This window comes from Amblyomma americanum, chromosome 3 (assembly GCF_052857255.1).
Source record: "Amblyomma americanum isolate KBUSLIRL-KWMA chromosome 3, ASM5285725v1, whole genome shotgun sequence".
NCBI lineage: Eukaryota > Metazoa > Arthropoda > Arachnida > Ixodida > Ixodidae > Amblyomma > Amblyomma americanum.
The window spans coordinates 213,566,341-213,592,496 of record NC_135499.1 but is presented as its reverse complement, the minus strand read 5'-3'; the positions used below and the strand labels follow the sequence as shown (position 1 = coordinate 213,592,496).

The 26,156-nt window shown below is 44.3% G+C and overlaps 2 protein-coding genes across 5 annotated transcripts in view; one reads left to right on the top strand and one right to left on the bottom strand.

Annotated features, from left to right (window-relative positions):
- Positions 1-370: 370 nt before the first annotated feature.
- On the top strand, positions 371-20,079 carry Pyroxd1 (pyridine nucleotide-disulfide oxidoreductase domain 1). The gene is made up of 11 exons (XM_077659939.1): positions 371-694; positions 837-917; positions 2,025-2,144; positions 2,320-2,391; positions 2,487-2,543; positions 2,637-2,710; positions 5,011-5,201; positions 8,825-8,904; positions 14,400-14,615; positions 17,475-17,738; positions 19,834-20,079. Exons 1-11 carry the CDS (start codon positions 584-586, stop codon positions 20,077-20,079), a joined length of 1,512 nt encoding a protein of 503 aa, XP_077516065.1. The 5' UTR covers positions 371-583.
- Positions 16,767-26,156, bottom strand: part of krz (beta-arrestin protein kurtz) — a 39,923-nt gene continuing 30,533 nt past the window's right edge. For all 4 annotated transcript variants that reach the window (XM_077659943.1, XM_077659942.1, XM_077659941.1 and 1 more), the window contains exons 8-10: positions 24,466-24,552; positions 22,527-22,658; positions 16,767-21,380 (exon numbers count right to left, since the gene is read on the bottom strand). In XM_077659943.1, coding sequence (XP_077516069.1) covers positions 21,296-21,380; positions 22,527-22,658; positions 24,466-24,552 — 304 coding nt within the window. In that variant the 3' untranslated portion in view covers positions 16,767-21,295. The remainder of the gene's footprint in view (positions 21,381-22,526; positions 22,659-24,465; positions 24,553-26,156) is intronic.

Below are 26,156 nucleotides of genomic sequence, written 5' to 3'. Positions count from 1 at the left end.
ACGAGGATTGGCAGCTGCTCGTGCGCAAAGCGAGTGCAACTCCAGTTTTCAAGAGTGTCGATTTTGTCTAGAAAATCTGGTCAGCGATGGTGTTCCGAAAGCGCAGTTCCAGAAATAGGAATGCACGGAGCGACGGGACGGTACAAGCGTTGAAGGGATTCGCGACGTTGCGAAAAAGCATGCCGCTGAGCCTAGTGACGCTGGCGCATGAATTTCTCTTGGCACCTTAGAAAGCACGAAAGGATTGTGGTGTAAAAATACACGCAAAATACCTGGGCTACAAAAGAGTTGAGACAAACTGAAGGCACAAGAAGAAATAATTTAAAACCGAAACTGAATTGTAGTCGTAATGTGGCCGTACGCATCCGGCACAAGTTGTAGCCAATGCTCCAACATGTGCTTCGCGTTTGCTTTCGGTCTCGTTCAGAAGCGATAGTCGCATAGTTCCTATTTTTTCTATTAGTCACGCAGTCCTGAGCGAGAGGGGCAGATTTAGTTCCTAATCACGCAGTCCAAAGCGGTAGTGATTATTCTAGTTGTGTAAGTAGCTGAAATCAAGACTGATTAGCAAGCCGCCTGCAGCATGAAAGCCGTGAAAGACACCACCGATGTTCCTGCAGAGGAAGCGTCTGATCTCAAAAGCACGTTTGTTGTGATCGGTGGAGGCATTGCGGGGGTGTCGTGTGCGGAGCAGGTAAGCTTCACTAAAGAAGTTTCAGCAGGAAAATTTTTCACACACTGTGTTTTGGTGCACTAGGCTCAATTCAGGTTTGAGTTTGAGGCGCTGACAGTCCGAACATGCATCCCCGTGCTTTTTCTGTCGACCTTTTTTTCAGCTGGCCGTAAATTGTCCAGAGGAGTCGATCCTGCTTATAACTTCGTCGCCTATAGTAAAAGCTGCAACGAATATAGTGAAGGTAGGTAACCTTATGTCGCACATTAACATTACATCACTAGTTGATGACGCACGACTTCGCATTTTCACACTGAAAATTTTCACTGTAATCGTCTGTCATCGGTTATTGGGTAAGTTTTTCTGAGTAACTGCACTGCGCACTGTTAGTTATTCCGCCAAATCTGTTGCCATGCCCCTCCCTATCTGATAAGTTTGATCGGTTACATTTGACAAGCTAGCACATGGGCATTAGTGAAAGTGTAGCATTTGCTTTTTTCACACGCTGGGATAGGAAGAAAAGCTCAGTGATAATAAAGTGTCCATCCACATAAGCTGCAATTTGAACTTTTTACCAGTCTCTAACATCATAATTGTACTGGCTACATCAATATCACAATGGCCACTGCTGCGTATTCACTCATGATTCGTAGTTTCAGCTTTATTCCCGGGTTTCTTATTACTCATTTTTCATGTAACAGATGGCTCTTTCTTTTATAGTGTGTGGTAAATGATAAAAACATTACATGTGCAGTAAAGTAATTTTCTGTGTTGAAGAAAAAAAAAAGAAAGGCGAAAGGGTCTACTCATCTGGCATTTGCTAAGGGAGAGGGAAAAAGCAACAATTCTGATAACAGGTCCAGCGGCTAGGTAAAGTCCTCTCCTAGCTTTCAGAAAGGTAGAAGATTCTCTCCCATTTTCTTTCTCTTTGCATGGCCACACATACAGTCATGTAAACATACCTATTTTTGAACTGTTGTTTTGAACATGTCTTGTCTGTGCATTGTGCTGCCTCATATGGCTTTAATACCTCATGTCTAGAGCTGAAGCCTCAACCTACTCACTTGAACTAGTGACTTGGACTTGGGAAGCATATTCACGTCGTCTTTCTTGCCTAGAGGACATTACTTAACTGAATCTATCTGAACAATTCCTATCGCTACCTTCACTTGTAGAGCATAAATCTGCTGTCTTTGGTTGTACAAATGTAAAATTTGAGTGTATGGAGTGCTTCCGTGCAGAATCGCTTGCAAATATCTATAAGTAAGTTTGATTTGTGAACCAGTTTATAGAAAGTGAAGGCCGTTGCATGTGTCAACTTGTAAATGCATGTATTTGTACCAAATTCTAGTTATGCAGGGTGATGGAGAGCTTTGACATTGAAGAACGCTCCTTGAGCTACCTGGAGCAGCAGTACAACAACATTAAAGTGCTGCAAGATGTGCTGGTCTCCCTGGATTCCAGTGCACATGTAAGCATAGCACATTCTTAATGATAATGTCTCAAAACACTGAGTGAGTCTTTGCAACATCTAACATTTATGGATACTACTACAAACCGCTTTCATCAGTTTGATGAGAAAAATTTATGAACACAATTTGCTTTGTATACTAAACTGAGATTTTAAAAAAGAAACTATTTTGCAGACAGTCTCTCTGAAAAGTGGCCGAGTTGTCTCATATGGATTGATCTGCCTTTGCATGGGTGCAAGGCCTCAGGTACTGTCCACATATAATTATTGGGCTTACAGGCTAATGCTTTTTGTGTTCAGCACGTTGTGAACTCACCCCTTTCTCCCTTTTCCATGTTTTAGTTAATTCTTGAAGACAACCCTCTGGTTATGGGCATTCGAGACACTGAAACTGTCCAGGTAGCAACAAGTCAACATTTCTTTGGCTTATTTTGCCAAGTACCTTTAGAAATATGCCGTGTATAAAGCACTGGTCTTCTCTCTATTTTCCAGATGCTCCAAAGTCGTCTTGCTGGTGCCAGACTGGTGGCAGTTGTTGGCAATGGCGGCATCGCTACAGAGTTGGTGTAAGCATGGATGAGTGCTTTCATACATTGTGCGGCTGCTTGCACACAAGGAAAAAAATATATCGCAAACACGTTGGTTCCATCTCCTTCACATTTTTTTACTAGCATGTTACTGGGCACAATCATAGTATGACAGCAGGTCAGAAGAATTTCATTGCTGTAGTGCCTATTCCCTGAACCATTTTCTATTTCTTCTTCAGTAGATGCTGTAGCAGCATACAACTGTTAGTTTACAGCTTAGAAGTAGTGAAAAAAAAACAATGGAAAGGTTGGTGCAACGGAAAATGTTAACTTAGTAGACTAAAAGCAGGAGAAATCTTCAATTTTCTGCAACTTCAGTGCTCAGAGGTATGTAATGTTCAGTAGTGTTTAATCTCCATCTTCTATGGTTTGCTTTGAGATCAGGACTTCTAGACCAGAGGTTTTGCATGTAATTTTTTTTTTTTTCAGAGGCACCTATGGGGAAGGGAAAATGATGTGAGCTTTTGGTGTGAAGGTGTAGAAGCATGAACACCTCCCATGTAAGAATGCAGCAGTATTGCACATTAATCAAGATGTTCAGATGAAAAACCCAAATATATATTTGCAAAAACTACATATAACTGAATGCCTCGTAATTTTAAGCTTCTCATGCATATTTCTGCAGGGCTGCTATTAGTAGCAGGCGAGTTTTTACTGGAACTTGTCCACTCGTCGGTGTCACAAATTGGTTGGCGCCGATTCCATTAGGAGAGCTGCTTGACTTTGTGTCGCCTGTTTCAGTCCTTTGTTTCACTGTGTCACTTTATTCTTGTCTAAATGTAGGGTAACCAACAACATTTTGCTTGGTTGACATCCCTACCTTTCTTCTTTTAGTATGCTAGCACTTATAGTGGCCATTCCCTGCATTTAACCGTTGTGTGTTTGTCTGTTTATCTGAAGCCAATTTTGTGGCAGGCTGCTCACCTGGTCACCTTGTCAGGCGGCAGCTCAATTAATCGTGAGAGGCTGCTCACGAAGAGTCACCTGGATCGCAACGCAACCCAATTGAGCAACCCAAGTCCCACTGATGGCAGGACCTGCCATAGAAGGGCAGTGGCGCATCACTTGACTGCTGCACCACTGCGCCAGGAGCGCTAGGAAGACTCCCAGGGATCTATGAGTCTAGAAAATGACCAATTCCGCATATATGGACATTAACCCATTATTGCTATTCGAACAGCCGCCACCCATGAACACTGGAATTGAAGTGAAAACCTAACTGCTAGCACACCTAATTCGCATTTGGCCTAACAACGCAAATCGACCATAATTTTTTCCTTGTTCTTACCAGCACAGCAATGCCTTATGAAATACTAGAATGAATACTCTCAAAGACTGGTGCATTTTATTATTTTATGCAAATCTGTGCATTCTGCATAAACCTTTAGGTGCACATATTTGTTTAGATTATTTTGGCCATCCTATCAGATGCATTCCCTTTGGGGGATTTCAATGACCGGAAATTACTGTGTGCTAAACTCAGCTCTGAACTTTGAACTTCCAGATTAGGTAATGTACTGGAAATAGTTGCACTTAGTGACTTGACACAGTGCTTGTCTGCCAACAGCCCATCGCCACATAAGTGAGCAAGGTGTGCAGAGGGGAGTGATATGTAAATGTATCCAACAGGTGAGGGGCGTGCAGAAGCTGTAGTTAATTTATACACTCGGCTAAGAATGAAGGAAATGGTGCAATGATGTTGCGTCATGTAACATGTAGTGGTGGTGCATGGCCTGGCCGTAAACGTAATGATGGGGGTGGACAAGGTGGTGTTCCATTTCTAGTGAGCCTGATTTGATGCACTGGAAGAATTCCTTCCATGCAAATATGTTTCTTGGAAGACGTGATATGGTCTTTATATTACTTCGTCTGATTAGCAAAAGATGATTGTGTTGCTCTTTAATTCACTCTGTACACTTTTGAAATCTTATGTACTATGAGAGGAAGTGTTTGGATACCTTGGTAGAAATGAAGAAACTGTGTTTTCTCATGGCATATGCATACAGCTCAAAGTGAAGTGCATCTAGACATTTATCTGTAGCCGCAACATTGTGCTTCTCAATTACAGGGTACATGCCTAGACTGACAGATTCAGTTTTTTATTTCTTCGTTTCTTGTAGCAGGCAGAATTTTTTTTTCAGTAATAGGCGGTACTTGATGTGCGAATGAATCTGAGACTTGAAGAAATTGTTTTTATTGATAATAACATCTTCTGTTTTTCTCCTTTGCTTCGACTGCATTGGAGTTGAAAGACACATATTTGCTGATGCTGTGTGCAGGCATGAACTACGTGGCTGTCAAGTCCTTTGGGCTGTGCGGGAGAACAGCATAGGTGCCACCTTCTTCGACCCCGGTGCTGCGCAATTCTTTTTGCCACATTTAGGGACCGAGACTTGTGATAGCAACAGTAGTTCAGACACAGCTCAGCCAGAGGCTTCTGGCAGCAAGGATGCTGAATTGGCTGGCCATGGTTAGTACGTGAAGCACAGGCCTTCCCTCTCTGGTTTTCACAGAAATGCTCAGAAAAATATGATTTTTTTATTATAAAAGATTTTATTGCCAAAATAGGTACAGGTAGAGCTTCAATTGTGTCAGCAGGTTGTACAGTGGTTCTACAGCACCATCTTTCGGTGACAAACGGCAATAAAATTTTTCGTTAATAAGAGATCCCACGTCTTTCTGAGCATTTCTTACAAACCGCATTGTGCCACTGTCTACACTTTTCGAATTATTGAATTTTTACTTCTACAGCGATAGCTGTTGAGAACCCATTTCTGGTTTTCATGTCGGTGTAGTAGTAGTAGTAGTAGTACATAGTAGTAGTAGTAGTAGTTAGCATAATGGGCGGATTGCCTTGGGAACCACTCGGAGGGTAGTTTTCAAGGAAGGGGGAGGATATGACAAGATCGGAGGAATGCGTAACTGAAGGGCGGTTACTGTGAAAGGAAGAGGGTATTGCAAGAGCAAAAGGATCCCCAACCAGCGAATGGTTACCGTGGAAGGAGGAGGGTATGACGAGAGTGTAGGAAGGCATCACCAGAAAGGGGTTGTCATGGGAACCATTTGGAAGGTGGCTATCATGGAAGGCGGAGGGTATGGCAAAAGCTTAGGAATGCCAAACTGGAGGGTGGTTACCATGCAAGGAGGAAGGAGAGCTTGGCGAGAGTCGAAGAATGCAGCACGGTCTATTGGTAATGGCTGCTGCAAAATGCGCTGCATGAGCAGAGGGTGACCTGCAATGGCACCATGTTCCTAGAGCGGCAGACTGAAGAGGTGCACTAGTCAAAGAAAACAAGTATGTATGGAAAACTAAAGAGCACACCATAACTGTACAGACATGAAGTTGCTTTCATATTCGCTACTTTAGTGTATCAAGAAAATATTAATATACCTTAACAGCTGTCGCTGAATTGTATTCCACACTGGTTAACTGTCCAGTGCATTTTTTCTATTCACTTTTGGGCCACCCTGTATTCAGTTTTATTTTAGGTAGCTTTATGTGCTTGCTTATCGCATAACTTTTGCTTCACAGAACACTGGGTGCTCCTTGAGCTTTTGACCCGAGGGCACTTTGGAAATGTATGGTTATGGTATATCCGTAGGTCAGACCGGATTGCTGCTGTTTTTATATATGGGATGGGTGTCATGTGCCTCTGCAGCCCTGAATTACACAGTAAACAGCAAACCTGAAGTGCTGGTGTTAAGGCATTTCAGTGTCACTGAGGAGCCATACGGTCACCCTGCAAAGAGAAACAATCACTTGGACCGCTTTGCGGTCCACCCATAATGCCACTGTGCGTCATGCAACTTGGGTGATGCAACATATTCCCTTCAGGCGCCACTTAAATCTGCTGAAAGGAAAAATACTTTTTTGTATAAATGACAATCAGTAGATTAAGTAGAAGTTATGTGCAAAAAGTTACGTAAAAATATTCATATTTAAGCATATTTTATTCATGTCCACATTTGTGGACATAGCGCCTTAAACCTGATACATGAACGTAAACACTGCTACATTTCCCTGCCTTTTCTAACATCGTTAGATATGAATAAATGTTTAACTGTGAGAATATACGCTTCAGGGAATTATTCTGTAGTTCATGACTTGTAAAACAGATAAAAGCAGTCATTCTGTGACGACAGGCAGAGGAAAATTCAGTATTTTGAGCACTGAGCGTGGCTTTTAGATGCGCAGCCTTCACGTCGGCACCGTTGTGTAATTAAAAGTGTTCAGAAGTTGGGGCCAGTGGTTGCTTTCATCATAAGTAATGCTTCCAGTCCAGCTGCATCGAAGGGGTCTCGAGTGATCTGAGCACAGGTGGAGAGGGAGAGAGAGATAGCATCTTGCGGCCTGCTTTACACATGGCTTTTACAAAAATGAGAAGTCATGTTTAAAGGCCGTTGCTTCCTCAGTTTATGTCAGAGACCTGAAACAAATTGTCCCCTCGCTCTTCCAATGCGCTGATAGTTATTTTGTAGCCTTGGAGCTGAGAGGCCAGCTCTGAACTGACCATGGTGTGTTCCCCTTTTTCATCCCCTGCCACTTTCTATTTTTCTCCGTCTCGGGTGTCATAGAAAATATAATGATTCTTGCTAAAAGCTGCAGCCAAATTATCAAAATGGTAGGGAAAAATGTTTTGACTGCCACTGAAAATTGTTGCTTCCTCCGGATTCATCTGTTCTACAATCTAGCACACGTGGTCTCAGATCTATTTTTTGAATATTGGTAGGGCGCCTAAGACCCTCCTAGACCTCCTTTACTTTAAGCACTGGTCATAGCACACTGTGTTGGCAGTGGCTCAGCTAAGTGACGGCTCTTTGCGACCATCTGCGGGTCTTCATTGCTCGGTCGGCCGCATTTCTTTGGAGGTGCTTCTACATCGGCTGTTTTCATGAAAAACGCTTCAGCACTGGATTCGCCCAAAGTTCGCTTGTACAAGCATAGTTTTCAACGCCCGTAAGCAGTAAGCCCATTTCCTACTGTACGTGCACAAAAAAACGGCGCGTTGTGGCGAGAAAACGCCACTTTGATATTTTTGGCATTAAGGCGCCATGTCCACGTATGTGGACACGCCACTTTGTACGTCCGCCACAGCATTTTTTTTTTTTGTCTGTGACGATAGAAATTTGTGTGCCATTTCTACATTAACCTATAGTCATATTCCGAGCACTGTATTGCATCATTCACGACCATTTGTAAAGCTAGAATGCAAAAAAGAAAGCTGTTTACTGATCCTGCCAAAGAATGACGTGATGCACATATTTTCTTTTTCTTTTTTTACAAACGCATTTCACTGTAGCTGCAAGAGATGGCACCACAGACTTGATAGGGAGAGTCAAATTGGTAAGAGCGCGGTATTCAAAGGTGGAAATTCGTCTTCTGTACGAAAATATGAGGAGGCTTAAATCGCGTCCACATATGTAGACCCAGTGCCTGAAGGGGATATGCGTTGTCCTCAAGCCATCCTGAAAAGTTAAATGCAGCTTGAGAGGAAGAAAACTTTGTTGCATCCCAGGTCTAGGTAACTAGTCCACGTGACGAACCAAGTCACAATTCTGGATGAGATGCTGCATGTAAAGTGACAATGCAGCATCCCGCCTTGTCAGTGGCAGCGCAGCATGAAAAAAAGTTTGCCGAGAACTGAATCAGTTATTACTTGGGGCATACATCTTTAGCACCTGGCACTGTACATAAATGCTTCATTTTGCAGGGATTTTTTTTTTTTGCCTTTATTTTCTTGAGGCAGCTTTTTCACAATGAGCTGTTTATGGCTTATTGGTTTGGTTTATGGGAGTTTAACGTCCCAAAGTGATTCAGGCTATGAGGGACGCCTTAGTGAAGGGCTCCGGAAATTTTGACCTCCTGGGGTTCTTTAACATGCACTGGCAACGCACAGTATGCGGGCCTCTAGAATTTTGCCTCCATCGAAATTTCGCCTCCATTGCCCCCATCGCGGCCGGGATTGAACCCGCGTCTTTTGGGTCAGCAGCCGAGCACCATAAGGCACTGGGCCACCGCGGCGGCTCACAATGAGCTATATTGCAGCAAGAGTGCACAAAGCATTTCTCACAAGTCTCGCTCTTTGTGTTCAGGGCAGCGAGATCCCGCTCTGCCAGGCAGCGCTTTGGGGCCCGACTGGGCAAAAGGTCGTGTTCTTCAAGGTGGAACTCAGGTGACAACTTCAATGCATTAGAGGACTGCTCACTCGCATGCATGCTGTAATATACATGGCGCATGAATTTTTCTCACTAGCTGCAGCAAAGAATTATCTAACATGTTAAACATTCTTCGCCACAGTGTCAAGCTTGATGCAAGTTGTGGGCTTTCATGCCAGTAGCTTGTGCATGTAAAAGGATAGCAAAAAGCAGTTTTGAGCATGAACAGCAACAAATTAAAGACTTATTTTCGTGCTTCGGCAGGCATACATCAGGCAGTCAACATCATTTTTGTCTCCGGACTGTTGGAACATATGTTTGGCACTTCATCTTCTCTAGTATATAACTAGAGGTTGGAGTTTTCGGTTTGAACAAACAAAAAACTGATAAATATACGCCTGATTCATTTCATGAAATTCCGTTTTAATAAATAGAGGTCAGTATCTTTGAGATGTATGCCACAGCTTGCTGGCGCTTGAATGGAGGTACAATCGGTGGCAAGAGAGCAGCAAAGTGCTGAAGCCGGGAGTGCAGCGAGACAACAGAATTGTCGAATAAAGCAGTGGAGTTGTACAATTTGCAGCATTAATTTGATCCGCTACTTTAGACACACGCCGTGTGCAGACCAGCAGCATCATCTACTTCGTCAAGTTTAGTCTTGTAGTGCAGCGTCTTCCGCTCATAGGCTGCCATCTTATCAGAACCGTCACTTGGTTGCGATTTTATTCACAGCATGAAGGACACTAAAAATGTCTGTAACCATAATAAGCCATGTAGCGAAACCAAGAACAAGCATTCCCGAAAAGTGTCATATTCTGGCTTCCCTTCCGGGACGATGCACCGGCATTTGTGTCGCAGCCGCCATCATGCACACTATGTGTTCAGAGGCCCTCTAGCTACTTCTGGACTTCTGCTGCGGTTACTCTCTTTACAGTCCGAAATTTTCTTCCTGCAAGGCGTTTGCTGTGTTCATACTTCGTTGTTTTAGTGAAGGAGCGAGCAGTGTGTCGCAAGTGAGAAATGCCCTTGCATTTATCACGAGCAGATGTAACCTTATTTCTAGCTATAATCTATTTACGTTTTTTTATTATGGGGATAGCATTCTGTCTTGCAACAATTGCTCTAAACACAGCCATTTGTGCATTATTTATTGGTACATCAACTGAACTTGCTAACAAACAAGATACTCTATGTGAATTGTGACTGCATAGGGGTGACACATATATTACAAAAAAAGAAAAGAAATCGTAATTCCTTATTGGGAAATAATATTAGGCATGCATACTCATTGTGTGCACTGCAAGTATCAAAAGACTTGACCCTTTCTTTGCTCATTTTACCAGTAACTGTATTATCCAGAAATGAAAATTGGGTTTCGAAATAAGCACTGAAAAAAATCCCCCAAAATGTTTAATAAATAGAAACCAAAAAATCCAACCTCTATATACAGCAGGAACCCTGCTGCTGCGGTTTTTACAGATATGCAAAAACTTTGCTTATATACCCTTAGTCGCCAGGAAGCACACGTAAAAAAAAAAAAGGTACCTAGTTGCTTCCCGTTTCTTGTTTTCATTTTACTTCTGCTAAGTGGAACATGCTTCTCTGGAATTGCCAAGGCTTTGTTGCTTTCACAATCATTCGCATGCGCAGAAAGTCCTGCACACCCTGCGATGCCTGTCTGTGTGCTTGAGCAGCTGTTAGTGGAAGGGTGGCAGCAGCGAAGAGGACGGGTGAAGTTTGGGCAACGCGTGCGCGTTTAACTTTGCACTATTGTTGTGGCGGCCGTTTTAATCCTACCTTGTCTGTTCGAATCTAGAAATTGTATTTTTAAGCCGCAGGCAACTGGGAAAACGCGAATGACAGAAATATAGCTTGAAGCCATTTCGTACAGCGCGGCCCACGCAGCGTTTGCTGCACCATACTTTTATTTTTCGCGCCTTCTATTGTTTGTGCTCGTGCTGCAGCAGTGATGGCACTGCGCCAACAGCTGCAACAAGACCCGCGCTGCCCGTAAGTGTTCTCGGCGTCTGCATGGGTGCAATGCGCTGGAAGCCGCCGAATACGGTGGCGACCAGGCGCCGATATGGAGTCTAGAATTACACTTTGGCCCGATTGCTATTCCGCACGTGCTAAATGTAGGCTGTCAAAATGCCGGCATGGGTTGAACCACTATTGCAAAGTGACATTCGTGATTTGGCATGCGGGAAAGTTGCCACAGTTACGACATAAGAGCGGAGTTTGTATTGCAAGGGTTTCTATGAGAGCTTGGACAGGCCTGGCTCACGAAAACGCAGCAGCCGGGAACGTAACAGTGGGATTCTACATATAACCACTGCTGTCAGTGCCACATGTCATTAGTTGAGTGTGGCCCTTTGGTGGCATACGAAGCTTTCCTGAGCTGTACATAGCTAGGCATGCATACTCAATCTGTGCACTGTGTGAAAAGACTTGACCCTTCCTTTGCTCACTTTACCAGTAGCTGAATTATCCAGACAGTAATTTCTAGTGTCCATTACACTTCGTCACTTATCTTGAGTAACGAACTGAAAACTCTCGTTCACTTTCCAACCAATAAGAGTGTTAGCCACGTGGGTCTGAACCACGAAGAAAAACAGACAGGGGAGCAGACTCTGCTGATAAGGGCATGCAACAAGTGCTTCATCAAAATGGAATGTCCAGTGAATGGCATGGCAGCATAATGAGAAACCCATGTATAATGCTTACCTCTGCTTGCCACTGCAGTTTGTTTCGCAGGAATGCATCTGCAAGGAGGGTGGGGAAAAGGAGAAACTGTGAAATGGAAATTGGTTTTTGGGAAAAGGAAATGGCACAGTATCTGTCAAATCTGGGGGGGGGGGGCACCTGAACAGTGCACATGAGGGAAGGGATAAAGGAGGGATTGAGAGAAGAAAGGAAGAAAGAGGTGCCGTAGTGGAGGTCTCTGGAATAATTTCGACCACCTGGGGATCTTTAACATGTGCACACGGGTGGGCGCCTTTGGGTTTGGCCTCCATCGAAACATGGCCGTTGCATTTCTATGAGAGAAAAAATAGGGGGGAGGGAGCACTGGAGAGCATGCAACACTAGCACAGCATTATTAAAACGACAGCTTTACTAGGCTATGTCGACAAGGTCGTGTCCGCAGCAGTTGTGAGCAACTTAAGACAGGTAGCACCAAACGAATGGTTGTAATCGAAAGAGGATGATGTGAGGATAGAGTGATTAGTTAATTAGAGCCAAAAGTCCAAAAAGTGGGCGCAGCCAGGGCAACGTGAAAATTTGAAAAATCGGAAGTGTGGTCAGAGCCAACGCGTAGCGCCAAATTTGAAAACGAAGCGTGGCACCAAGTTTGAGAACTCGAAATGGGAAACTGATGGAACTTGATTAAGTAAGACAACTAATTGTGGTAATTGGGAAATTGGATGAATTTACATCAGTGCGTAATCACGTAAATGTGAGAAGGGACAAGTGAAGCAAAGAGAGGAAAAGAGGGGCAAAGAGAAACGAGGAGGCGTCAATGCTTTCACATTCCTCCAATGCGGGTTACCGCAGTGACCTCAAACACTTTTGTGTTTGTTGAGCATATTGTTGCATGCTCGTGTCGTGTCGGCGCTGTTGCCTTTCTTACTGCATGCCGTCCCCGACCCAAACCATAGAGCAAGACAGAAACGCTGCTAACTCGAATGGAATGGAGAATTGGCTGCTCTTTCCTGTGGTACAGTACATATATCGCTGTCACTCTTTTAGCCAGAGGGACGTTGGAGAGTTTTTTTTTTTTTGTCTACTGAAGGTCTGCTGAAAATTTCAGTTAGAAACATGGAGCATTTTAATGATAGCAACACCAAAAAAAAAAAACTGCTGATAAAGAAAGGTGGATGTCAGTGCACGTTAAAGAACCCCAGATGGTCGAAATTATCCGGAGCCCTCCACTACGGCGTCCCTAATAGGTTGAGTCGCTTTGGGACGTTAAGCCCCATAAAACCTATATCCTAAAAGCCTTGACAGTGCAGAAGAATGGCTTGCCGAAATTAAATTTTTTTCCACGTACCCACATCCCAAAAACACTTGCTGCCGATAGTACATTTGTAATGTCTCTGCTGTAGGAGAGAGGCACCACAAGAGAAAAAAAAAACTGTTTTATGCTTGTGTAGCAAGAAAACGTATCTGCATTACTACACACAAACAAAGGCCTTTGTGCAATACTGCATCCTTTTCCTTGTGCCTTTTCCCAGCCCAGTGTAGATAATCATCATATGGACGGCTGTGCTTGGCATTATCTTGTTTCTGGAAATGTTGACATCATGCAGACTTAGCTAACTGAACACCCCTTTAATGGTCCTCAATAATAGTGCCATAGTTATTAGCTATAATGTCAGCCTTTAGGTAATAGTAGAACATGTTCTTGGGCGAGATACTGCACTTTTCAGGAGTGAGTGATTGCCCTCCTTTCGGCTTCACTTGCTGATTTGCTTTCTTTGCTTTCACTCTAAATCCCTGCATCTACTATCGAGTTCAGGCAGCCGTCAAATGCTTTTCGTTTATTCTGTGTGCTTTGAGGTTACTGCACCTTGCACTGTGTTCAAGTGGTATAATTACCGTCTAAAACCTTGAGGCAATTTAATTTCATCTCTTATACAAGCCAGCTACAAAGGTTGCGTTTCTTCAGCAACTTGTCCCTGAACTCACAACTTTAGGCTACAGGTGGCATTCAGGATTTCGCATCAAAATCTCCCAGCACCTGAACGCCCATCAAATGGTTGAACAGATGTATTCAGGTGAAGACAATAATGTGTAAAGAAAGTCACTGCACCTGTAAGCCTAGGCACCAACATGCAAGCGAAGTTCTGCACCATGCAATGCTCATGGCAGGGCATTGGGCATAAGTATTACTGCTGCATTTGAGCTTGCTTAACAATAATTACAACTTCTTGTCGTTATTGTTCTTAGTAAAAATTAATTCTTTGGCTCTTTCTGGATACGTTGACGTTTGTCTGGCAGCAAAACATGCATGTATCGCAGGAAAAATCGAATTTAGAAATCTTCCCACCAGTCGATTCAAACTTGTGTCATCCTTACCGAAAAGGATGGGTTTCCAACATTTTGAAGTAAATGGCGGTGTAGAATGGCCTCCAGGATCCGTGCACAAAGATCGGTGCTGATTCACAGATTTTACTTGCGAAATCAGCCGTTGATGGCTACACCTATATTTAGTTTTTTTGTCTTTTCTAGCTTTAATATAAAAGCTCCGTTTTTAGTGAGAGTGGTCTCTGTGATTTGCATATGGTTCCCTATCAATACAGGCCATTAATTTGTCCTCAGTTTCCCTTTAACATGTTCAACACTCCTCTAAAATTATAAGGCTTTTGTGCTTACTCTGCTAGGAGGAGTTCACTGCTCTTTTGTACTCTAAAAATCTGTTAACATACTTTTCATGCCAATAATAGCTCGTAGAGGTGTACAGAGGATAAAGGCTGCAAAGTTTGTGAAACCTTGTCATTTTTTTTTTTTCCAGAAAAAGGTGCACGTTGAGTACGGCTGTGAGGTGCGCCTGTTGCTGACACCAGCTGAATTCAGAGAGAGGGGCCTCAGTGATGCCAGCCGTGACTTCGAGCGTGGCTCTGACTGGCCTATCTATTTGCTCCTGACTAATGACAAGTGCTTCGGCGCAGACCTTGTTGTGAGCGCTACTGGAGTCACACCCAACACGAAAGCCGTCATAACATGTCAGGTGGGAAAGTGCCTTGAGAAGAAGGCAACATTAAACTTGGCAAAAGCTGTGCATGAACTTTCTGGCAAACTTGATGGTGTACAGACACAAAATTTAAAAGAACACGATTTGTCTTCACAGGGCACTGGTATGCCTTCCAGCGAGTTGAAACTGCAGGCATTGAGTCCGGTTTTCAATAATCTGATGGCAAACAGCTTCAACACTTCCATACACAAAGCATTTGACATCAAACGATGTGCCATCCTAGCGGAAAAAAAAAATTGTGATGCCTCTGTGTCCGTCTATGAACAATTAATGATGCAGAACTTGAGGCTGCTTCTTGGCACACGGTGGAGGCACAAGCAAATGAACTTATTCTTGTGTCAGAGATTTCAGAGCCCACGTAATAAGGAACGTCACTGCAGTTCGAACATGACATCACGCTGAAGGCACGCATAGGTGGCGACGATTACCCAAACTGACAGCAAGAAATGGCTTGTAAATGACTAGTCATTGCGCACTTGTCTTTATTTTATTGATTAGGGAGCTGTATCTTACCAGTACTTACCTACGGGGAAGAAACGTGGAGGCTAACGAAAAGGTTTCAGCTCAAGTTAAGGACAACGCAGCGAGCTATGGAAAGAAAAATTATGGGTGTAACATTAAGAGACCGTAAGAGAGTAGTCTGGGTGGGGGAACAACGCGGGTTAATGACATCTTAGTCGAAATCAAGAGGAAGAAATGAGCTTGAGCAGGGCATGTAATGCAAAGGCAAGATTACCGCTGGCCCTTGAGGGTTAAGAGTGGATTCCAAGAGAAGGCAAGCATAGCAGGGGGCGGCATAAAGTTAGGTTAAGAAGAAGTTTGCGGGCATATGGTGGGCGCAGCTGGCAAAGGACAGGGTTAATTGGAGAGACATGGGAGGGGCCTTTGCCCTGCAGTGGGCATAGTCAGGCTGATGATGATGATTAAGGAAAAAGCATAGATATGCAGAAACTTTGCCTATACTATGCCCTTTTGAACATATTACAGCCCTTTGATTTTGTCTGCCCCGCTACAAGCTGTCCTCGCGATGTTGTCTGGTCGAATGACTAAAAACCTACTTCGGCAACTTCGGTGGCTCAGTGGTTAGGGTGTTTGGCTGAGGTTTTAACCTCCACGGCTAGGAGTCTGCCAGGATCCCTTGCGACCTGGCGCCAAGCCCAAGGACACGGGTTCAAGCTTAGCCAAGGCAGCCGCATTTCAATGGAGGCGAAATGCGCTCTGTACACGTTATAGAACTGCACGTAGTCGAAATTATACTAGAGCCCTCCGCTGTGGCATACATGCCTGTATGCCACTTTGGGACCTTTAACTCCACATACCGTACTGCACTGTACTATACCGTACAGGCGTGAGCAAAAACAGATGCTGCCACCGTCTGCAAGACGTTGCTGTAACGAGCGTTAGCTGTACTAGAATTGATATGAATGAGATTGAAATGAGGTACACCAATGGAAATACGAATTTGACATCTTGGATGTCAAATCACCAATCACCATTTGGATATATCAGTGATGTCACCAATCAATCACCAATTCGATATACTGATGACATCACGAATCAATCCCCAATTGGGTTGCTATATCGATTTACTATGGCAGCCGCCATCTTGAATTCCTCGCACTTGGAAAATTTCACGCCGAAGGGATCGTGGTAGCAGACTCCAAGAAATCGAGACACATGATGAGCAAAGAGCTCACGCTCTTAAGAGGTTAGCACAAGTGCCACCACCGGAGCGGCAAAATCGCACCGCACGACTGACGTGGCAATGCAGTTTGCGAACACTCCTGGCATTCTTGTTACTGGCGCATTCGTAACCGCCGCTTTGTAACCGATGTAATCTGCCACTCCGGTGACACGTCAGTTGTGCTAACCTTTTTTTGCTCATGTGTGCACCAATTGCTAAAGGTTGGATCTGTTGCGGTCCTGCCAAGCAGGATCATAAATAAGTTTGTGGATGTGCCTCATTAACCATTATCATTACCGACTCAGTGATGTGCAGCTTATGTTGGAAACCTTTTAGCTGAAGACACATGAGGAAAGCGACAACAGTGGAAGCCAAGCACTTACTCTGTGCATTTTTTCAAGCTGCATTTATGTATAGTTTTTTGCTAAATATACAGCCATGAGTCAGTTGTCGTTCTATTTTTTATTTTTCTGGCCCACAAAGTCGTCACTGGTACATCATGATGTCACATCTGTGCTCACATTGACAGATGTTGAGCAATTCAGTTTTTATGGCATTTCCGCTGCTGACAAAAAAAAAAAAAATTACATAAACAATTTGCATTAAAATGCCACGCATCAGTGTCACGTCACTTGTCAGCATCATGAACAGCCAAATTTGACAGGAAAACTTAATGCTGCTACCGTAGAGTCTTGATCGTACAAATCTCACGGGATCATGAAAATATTTGTATCATCCAAAACGAACAAAATTCGTATGCAGAACTTATGCAGATTCGTTTTTGGCTGACAAGGTTTACTTACAGCCGCGCGCCACCGCTCAGTGCTCGTGGTGTGCACCGCGCGACTGGCAATTGCGGTGACGTGCGAGCCGCACGCCGCCGGTCACTGGCGATTGTGACGTTAGCGATGTACGAACAGCAAGCACTTGGTGCTTAATGGCTCACGCGTTCATGTCATCCTCAGTGGGGCCCACTGCACAAAATTCACCTTGGTGAGGGCATTTTACGAATTCGTATCTCAAAATTCATATTAACCGGCATCGTATCATTGAGATTCTATTGCAACATTAACCTCAAAAAGCCGGTATACTTTGCACATATGTTTAGTTGATGACCAAAGTGAGTAACATCTACCTCCCACACTATGCAGCTTGCCTTGGCCCCCGACGGTGGCGTGCTAGTGGACCGGCATATGCGAGCATCATTGGCAGACGTGTACGCAGCGGGTGATGTCTGCACGGCTAGTTGGGAGCCTGCCGAGCTCTGGTTCCAGCGGCGCCTATGGACACAGGCGCGACAAATGGGTCACTGGGCAGGCACCTGCATGGCTGCCCACTGGTCGGGTGGACCCAGTCCCTTGGCAGATGCACGTTTCGACCTCTTCTCCCATGTCACACGTTTCTTTGGATACAGAGTAAGGAACCCAGCTGGTTTTCTGAACTTGAACGCGAGGCATGCTTGGTTTGTTTTGCACTACTAGTCCGGCACATGCGCCTTTGAGTAGCGTGGGCAGTGCCACTTACTGCTTTCGTTCTGATGTTTGGTGTACGTTTTGCTGTGAAATGTGAATCCACTATCATGTACAACCTTTGTCCGTAAAGTTCGAGACTGAGTCCATTAAAAAAAATGCGCTGAACATTGAAATCATTTATGCAGCACCCCTTCGAAATAGTCTCCCTTGCAGTCTATGCACAGCTTCCAACGCTTCTTGAGGTCTTGGAAACAGTTAGAAAAGGCTTCTTTTGGCAGGGCTGTCAGCTCCTTTGTTGTGGCGTCTTCAATGGCCTCCACGCTCCCCATCCAGCGACCTTTTAGGGCTCTCTTCACACGAGGAAACAGGAAAAAATCGCATGGGGAGAGGTCAGGCGAGTATGGCAGATGGGGAAGTACAGTAATGCTGTGCTTGGCGAGAAATTTTGTCACGCTGAAACCAGTGTGCGGCCTTGCGTTATCGTGGAGAAGGCTCCATTGTCAAGATGCCCATAAGTCAGGGTGACAGCTTCGCTGTCCATCACGCATCTGTTGGAGCATGCGGATATAAAACTCCTGATTCACCGTTTGCCCTTGTGGGACAAACTCGTGGTGTATGACACCTCTGACAGTGAAAAAAACTATCAGCTTCGTCTTTGTTTTCGTCTTCTGTCGCAGCACATTTCTCGACGCCAGAGAGCTTGTGGGCTGCCATTCGGCACTCTGCCTCTTTGTTTGAGAATCGTATTGAAAACACCATGTTTCATCTTCAGGAATGATGCTGTCGACGAATGCAGCATCCTTCTCTGCCTGCCTCAAAGAGCAAACCAGCGCTCACTGATGCTCGCGTATCCTTCTGGTCCTGTGTGAGGGAGTGCGGCACAAGTCTGGCATTCAGCTTTCGTTTCCCCAAGTTCTCACTCAAAATTTGGTGGCATGTTGTCTTACTAATGTCGAGAGCATCTGATAGCATGCGGACTGTAATGGTGCGGTCTTGCTGTACGATTTCCGTGATCCGAGTCACGTTTTCATTCCGTGAGGTTGAAGGGCGCTCGTGCCTTGTGTCGACGTTCTCCCCGAAACGAACCTCTTGTACCATTCGAAAACTCGCGCCCGCGATAATGTCTCATTGCAGTAAGCGTCATGAAGGAGCTCATACGTCTGTGTGGCTCTTGCCAAGCTTCACACAGAATTTTATGTTTACATGCTTTTCGAGGTGGACATCCATCTCTCCGCATTCACTCACAGTAGAATGCGCAGACGCCAAGTGACGTATTTTTCTACATGTAGTGCCAGCTAGAGGCTGCCACAGCAATTAACATAAATAGCTCAGGTTAGCCCGAAAAGATAACGCTACACATTCGCACCAACATTTGTTCTGGGGAATCATTTCTAGAGAAGAAAATAAATCAGTGTCGAAACTTTACGGACAAAGGCTGTATGCCAGCCTGCATGCTCTGGACTTTTTGAGACGTACTGAAAAGGGTGGCTGGAAATGGTTTTGCATGAAAGGTTGTTACCTGTGCATCATGTTTGCATGTAAAGGTGCCCCAAAAGTAAAACGGAGCACATGTAAATAGAAAAACTTTGCTGCTTCGCCCGAGTCACTTATAAGGCGAACATCAAATGTATAGCACTGCTCAGCCTAATGTGCCAAGACTGCGCCATACCGCAGTTTTTTCTATGATCGCGTGCTCAGTTTTACTCTCTGGGGCACCATAACTTGCTTTGCTGTTCTGCCAGACAAGCATGCCAGGGCAATAAAAAGTTTTAATTAAGGTGCTGTAGCTGCAAGTGTATAAGCCATTGGTGAAGTACCATTGCCCTTGCTAGCTTGCCATTATGCAGCTGCAGCTACTTTCACAGGTGGTCTGCTTTCTGTTTCATGTGCACCACAGTGATTACCTTCCTGTTTAGTGCTCTTGAACATGTATGTTTTCATCAGTAAGATTGTAGCACAGATTTTCTGTCCATGGCGGGCATTTATTCACAGCAGATAGCTCACACTGCCAGTTGATTAATGGCAAATGGCCTTGCAGGTAGTTCTTCTGGGTGTCTTCAATGGCCAAGGACTGGCCGAGTGCCGTGCCCTGGTTCGGGTCACCCCAGGCCAGGAGTACATCAAGCTCCTTCTCCATGATGGGAGGCTCAAGGGTGCCGTGCTGATTGGCGACACAGACCTGGAGGAGACTTGCGAGAACCTGCTGCTCGACCAGCTCGACCTGGGGCCACTCGCTGACCACCTGCTTGATCCCGAAGTGGACATAGAAGACTTCTTTGACTGAACTTGCCCCACTGAAACTGGGCACACTCACTTGCCATTCACACAAGTGTCTTCACAGACACAGGGCCACTTTGCACAACGTCAAACAACTCCATGGCTGGAGTCTTCCACTGGGAAATACGACGGACAAGGATTGTGCCTTCGGAAGCCATTCAAGGACACCATATGTGGCCAAGTGAAAAACCTACTGCCATCACACTTCTGCTCGAGCGGCCGGCGTTTGGGACCCTGATGAACCTGGTGTGAGCTTGAGCACGGCCGCTGAATACAGTATCAAAGCGCCGGTCCAGGCAGAGGTGCACTGTGGCCTGCCACTTCTCAAACCACTTGCAAAAAGGACTAAAATTCACACAGACATGCCAGACATTTCCCTGCAGCGCAGCTCAAGGAAAGCGTGCAGCTCAATTCCAGGAACCATGCATGTGCGCATCAAGACTTATGTCGAGTCCTGTCTCTTGGACAAGAGCGGACAAAAGCACTTGCTGCTTCTCCAGGCAGAAATTAAAATGTCATGGTGTGTCCATACATGGCCAAATCAGCAGTACATTCTGTCGCTCATGAACACATCATGACCCTTAAATTTCACTAGTAATGTGCGAGTGAATTAAGAATGCTGCAGCCTGCCCCCTTTACTTCTGTCTGCACCCGTACAAGACGGGACATTAAAGCTAGTCTTGCAAGGACACACACAGCCTTGTGTACCATCCAATTTTTAGCACCTATCAAATTATGCAGCACGGCAGCTTCAATAAAGTGTGAAAACTGCAATTCATGTTAGTCACAGGAGCCAGCCCCTTTGATGCTGCAAGGGAACAATACAGCGGCACTCTTCCCTTTCTAGCCACACTGCAGAAAACTCCACACCAAACAGAGATGGATGGACGTCCACAATTTGCATGGTTGCAAAAGTCCACTCTAAAGATGTGCGTCTCAGAGAAGTGGACACTGCCAAAGGAAGGTGGAACACAGAAGGGAGGCGCCACAGACTCCTTCGGCTGTTGGAACCCCTGCCGGAAGGTGTTTGGCGACCTGCCTCTTACAAGATGCAGAATGAGGGACGGGAACGCTGGGAGGGCAGCTGTCGATCTACAGCCTTGCCTTCTTGCAGAGACCCTGTACAGACGGCACACGTGAGGTGAGGCCGCCCATTCGGGTGGGGACGGGAGCTAAGCTCGTCGACGGTTTGGCACTTGGGGAGCGCACAGACAGCAATCCCCTCAGGCGTCCGTCTCACCGCGGAGTCGCAGCCGTGCAAAGTCCTCGAAGATGATGTCATCGTCGTCTAAGCAGGCCACAGCATCCCTGCACGACAATATGGGGAGTTTACTGAACAAATGACGAGGAAACCAGAGTGAAATACAGCATTAGGCACATCTCCGATGGTGAAATACTCTTTTTTTAATTATTTTTTTACAGCATTCTTTGTCTAGTGCTACAACATACAATTATAGGAGCAACTTTGTGACAGTTCTTCACAAAAAACAGCTTAGTTATAAATCCACACCCATGTTCCGACTTAAAAACCTATAAGCACTGTTCATGGTGACATGCATGAAGTGGTTTATTCAGCAGGACAGACTAGTGGATTTGTTACAGAGAGAAGCACATACAGCTTAAGCTAGGGGATGTAAACTTTCAGGACCAAATCATTGCTACATACATCAGACTGTGGGCACCTAAGACTATTACATAATAGAGTTTAAGAACTGAGTATAGCCGGGCACCACTCCACATGTATTGCATTCACCAATTGCAATGCCGCATCAGCTGAATAGAAAATAATACTTTCGGCAAACAGAACTAAATACCAGTTTCATGCCCCTTATGCTTGGATCACATAAGAAGAATTCAGCTGTGCTGACATAGTTATTTAGTGACCCATATGGGTGCAATAATGTGGCTTATGAACATTCAAGACCAATATGCAATCCTTAAAACTACAACCTCGAGTCATTTAATTCTCAATATCAGGATACCGTGAAATAAGGCTGAAGCCTCGTGTGTCATTCATGTTTCAAATGTATGATGCACTCTAAGTGATGCCGAGTTCACAGCAAAGCAAGTGGCCTGCACTGTGATGGATGCTGCCATGTCATCTAGCACTATGGTAAACTCGTTATCTTGATAGTTGCAAACAAAAAGAAAATTCTAAATAAACGGAGTTTCAAGATATGCAGTGCCAAAATTCACTGTTCCAATCATGTAATGTAAAAATTAACTTCTACCCAGGCTTACTTTGCGAAGCACGGCAAGCGCTTAACCACAAAAAAAGTCCCGTGTGGCGTTACAGCTAAGCAAGAAACATGACTGAGTAAAAGTAGCGCACAGTTGCGTTGGCATGACAATGGCAGCAGCCACCATTACCGCAGCAGCTCAAATTCATGCACATGCTTGTTACTCTGATGGCAATGCTCTGCATTGAAAAATATGAATGAAGAAGCAACACACGTGTCCAGCTCAATCAGGTTGGTGTCCAGTGGTGCAGGGCCTGGAGCCTTCGCTTCACTGACAACTCGAATCGGGCTTGGCTCTTCAGGCTTTGGATGCATCAGGATGAAAGGCAGCTCTGCCACAAGGTCCCTGGGAGCAGAAAGGCAGCTTTCTTCTGTCAGTACCATTTCACTTCTTCCCGAGTATGTACGGCATGCAATTATGACTTCTAGCCAGTCTGCACACAGTTCAGCAATGCAAGCCCACCTGGCTGCAGCTTTAATGATAACAAAGCCCACCCAGCTTCATTTTATTGCCACTGCAAAACCTTTTATCTCCTGCTTTTTTTTTCTCTTGTTGACCAAACCAACATTGTGAGTGTGCTTGCAGATCTAAGCTCTTACACAATATATTGTGACTTTCATGGTTTGTACAACAATTTACTTGTTAGTGCGCATGTCTTGCAGAGGTCACATTTTCTGGCATCAGAAGTTTCTTGCTTCGGCTGGCAAAATACAATGACCCGACCCTAGCGGAAATTTGTTGAGTCAGCCGAGTAGACTGGTGTCGCCTTTTTCCAGGATGCAAAAATGGGCAACTGTGTCGGAGCACTCTCCAGTATTAGTTCTTTTTCCCAGCAGACAGGAGCATGACTTCTCTCAGGAGGCTGAGCCAGCAACCTCCGAAAGCTGAGTTTGCAAATAAAATGGTTCCTGATTTATAGTGCATGTACCAAGTAAGAGCCGGCATAAAATGCAATTATTCAAAATAGACTTAAAAGGTATGTCTGCAAGGTTTGAGTGCTAACAAATAAGCAATGAATGCAAACGAATTTCTAGAAGTTCTTTTAAATTACAAAGGTCCCAGTGTGACAAGAGAGTGCCCCCCCCCCCCCCTTCCAAAAAAGAAAGGAATAAAGAAACCTTGCACCACAAGCTAAAACAATACATAAGGTGAGATGTGGGTCTTGAACATTTTTACCATTAAAGATATCGTAATGAGATTGGGTACATATATGTGTTTCTTCGCGTTTTCAAAAATATAATTAGTTTTAATATATCTCAATTAGTTCCCATATTATAGGAAAATAACTGAAGCCTAATTAGTTAAATTCTTTCCGGTCTTTAAGACACTTTTTATATTTTTTGGTTTAGATTGAAACGGGGCTGTAGCAAGACCAGCAATCTGGAGCTATGCTAACTATACTGTTCTTGAAGTAGATCATCACATAAAAAATTTTCGCCAAGCACTATAATTGTGCAGTAAGGTGACAATATGGTTCACATAATTTGAAATGTTTGACTCTGCCAAACAAAAAGAGCACAGCTCCACAGTTTAGTTGTTTCTGAATTCAACAGTAGAATATTATTTGAAATTGCACAGTAAAGACATAATACTAAAAACTTCTGTAAAGCTAGTCCTGTTGGCAAAAACACGAAGAAAATTGCATTTGAAGTGCGTGCGCAGACCATTCGGAGGTCGTTGTAGAGGCTTCAAAAGAACAGCAGAATGTGGACATTCCAAAAATATTTCACAGTAGTGAGTAGTAACAGGTAGTGGGGAAGGCGTCGAGCTTTCACACAAAACCAAGATGCAACCATCAGGGACGCGGTCGTGGGAAGTGACTGGCATGAAATCCTGCTGCACTTTGCTCCGAAATCGCCATTTCCGGGCTTCGTAGGCACGAAATATATGTATATATTTTAGTAATTGGAGGCTGAATTTACACCTTGAAGCTTTTTAGGCAGAAACTTTAGACTGTATTGACCTCGAATATGCTATTTTTGCCAAATCGAAATTTTCGCATTTTTTTATCATTTCAAGACTCGCGTCTCCATTTAAATAAGCCATTGCAAAACCAGTACATGTGTGACACGCAGTTGTCTGATATTATTTTTGCACCCTTGCATACTGTACATGAACTGCGAGGAAAGATGGCAATGGCCTAGAAACTGACCCTCCAAGCGGTCCCAAGCAGAGTTTCACCTTGACCTTGTACTGCACGATGATGCCAAGGTTCTCCTTCTGCGCTGGGTCCGTGATTCTGCACAAAACATTCAATGCAGCCGGTTAGCACTTTACAATCAGCAGTAGTGTTGCAGTTCACTCAGGGACTTATCTTAAGTACCCTGGACACCTAATTCTAGTGAGTTTTCTTCTTTCAAATGATGCTCAGGTGATGATTAGATATATATTAGTGCACATGGTTCACCACGTGGTACTTGCCTACAACCACTAAATAATTCATACCTGAATTTCTTCTTGATGCTTTCATTTCAGTTTCATCAACCGAAATGATGGCTGCGATGCATTGAGAATGTTTAGGTCACGTGACGCATGAAAGAAGCTGCAATATAATTGCTGAAACTTAGTATAAATTAACTAATATGCTCAGGGCAGCCTGCTTCAAGGCCTGGAATGACAAGAGACATACATATCTTGAATTTTTATGGCGCTAGGGCATCTACAGCCAAAGAGCGCCATGGCACAAGGTTTTTTTCTTGTATCAAGGTGGTCAAAGACCCACTTCCCAAGCATTTCACCGAAAAGAAGCCAAGCATCAGGATGGGGAAAGCTTGTACCCATTGTATCACCGGTGGATGCCCGGCGGCACTGTGAATCGAACCCCGTACCTCCCACATGCGAGGCGGATGTTCAGACCACTAGGCCACCGCTGTGGTGCGACAAAAGACATATCAGCAGTTATATTGCAGTATTTTTTGTGCCTCGCGTGACCTAGACACTCCCAACACATCACAGCCATCATTTCAGTTGATGAAACTGAAACTCCCAAACACATTGCAGCCACTGTTTCGGCTGATGAAACTGAAACCGAAACTGCATCAAGAAGAAATTCGATTATAAATTATTTAGCATGCGGTGAACAATGTATTCTAATGTCTAATGCATCATTTGAAAGAAGAAAACATGGAACTAAAATTAAGTGTCTATGACCTATTAAAGAGGGTGGAGAGACTATATTGTCATTGTGTGTTCATTCTTCAGAATGATTTACAAGACATTAGTAAGCGTGAATCACTACAACGAATCCATTTAAATGCAGTAAATCATTTGTAATTCAATTTTTTTTCGTGCAGTTTTGGTTTTGGTTTCAGCAGCCAAACTGTGGCTATGACACTGCAAGGTTGAAATAGCAGAGGCAAGAGGCATACAATAACTGCAATTTATAATTACTACTTTGTTGTTTTAATACACTCCAGCTTTACACTAGTCTGCCCCAGGAACCACAACAACAGCCACTAGTAAACAAGTGGCTGTTGTAGTATTTAATTATTGCATTCACCACATTAACTCAACTGTACCTCAGCATCATAGGCACCGTTCGGCTCCTAAAAGCAAAACAACATAGAAGAAGAAATTCAATTACAAATTATTTACTGAACACAGGCAAATTACATGCAGTGCTCCATGTTTACTAGTGTCTTGTGAACCATTCCAAGGAGGAAAAGCAAGCAACAAATAAATTGGAGTTTCTACTTCTTTAGGCATGGCAGAGTTAAAAGCGGACTACAAAGAATATGGTATTTCATACAGTGCATGTGTCAGGAGCTCTGCACGTTTCTCTAGACAATATTCTACAACATGTTCCTTTGACGACGAAGCCTTCACTGCATGTGCAGGTATTCC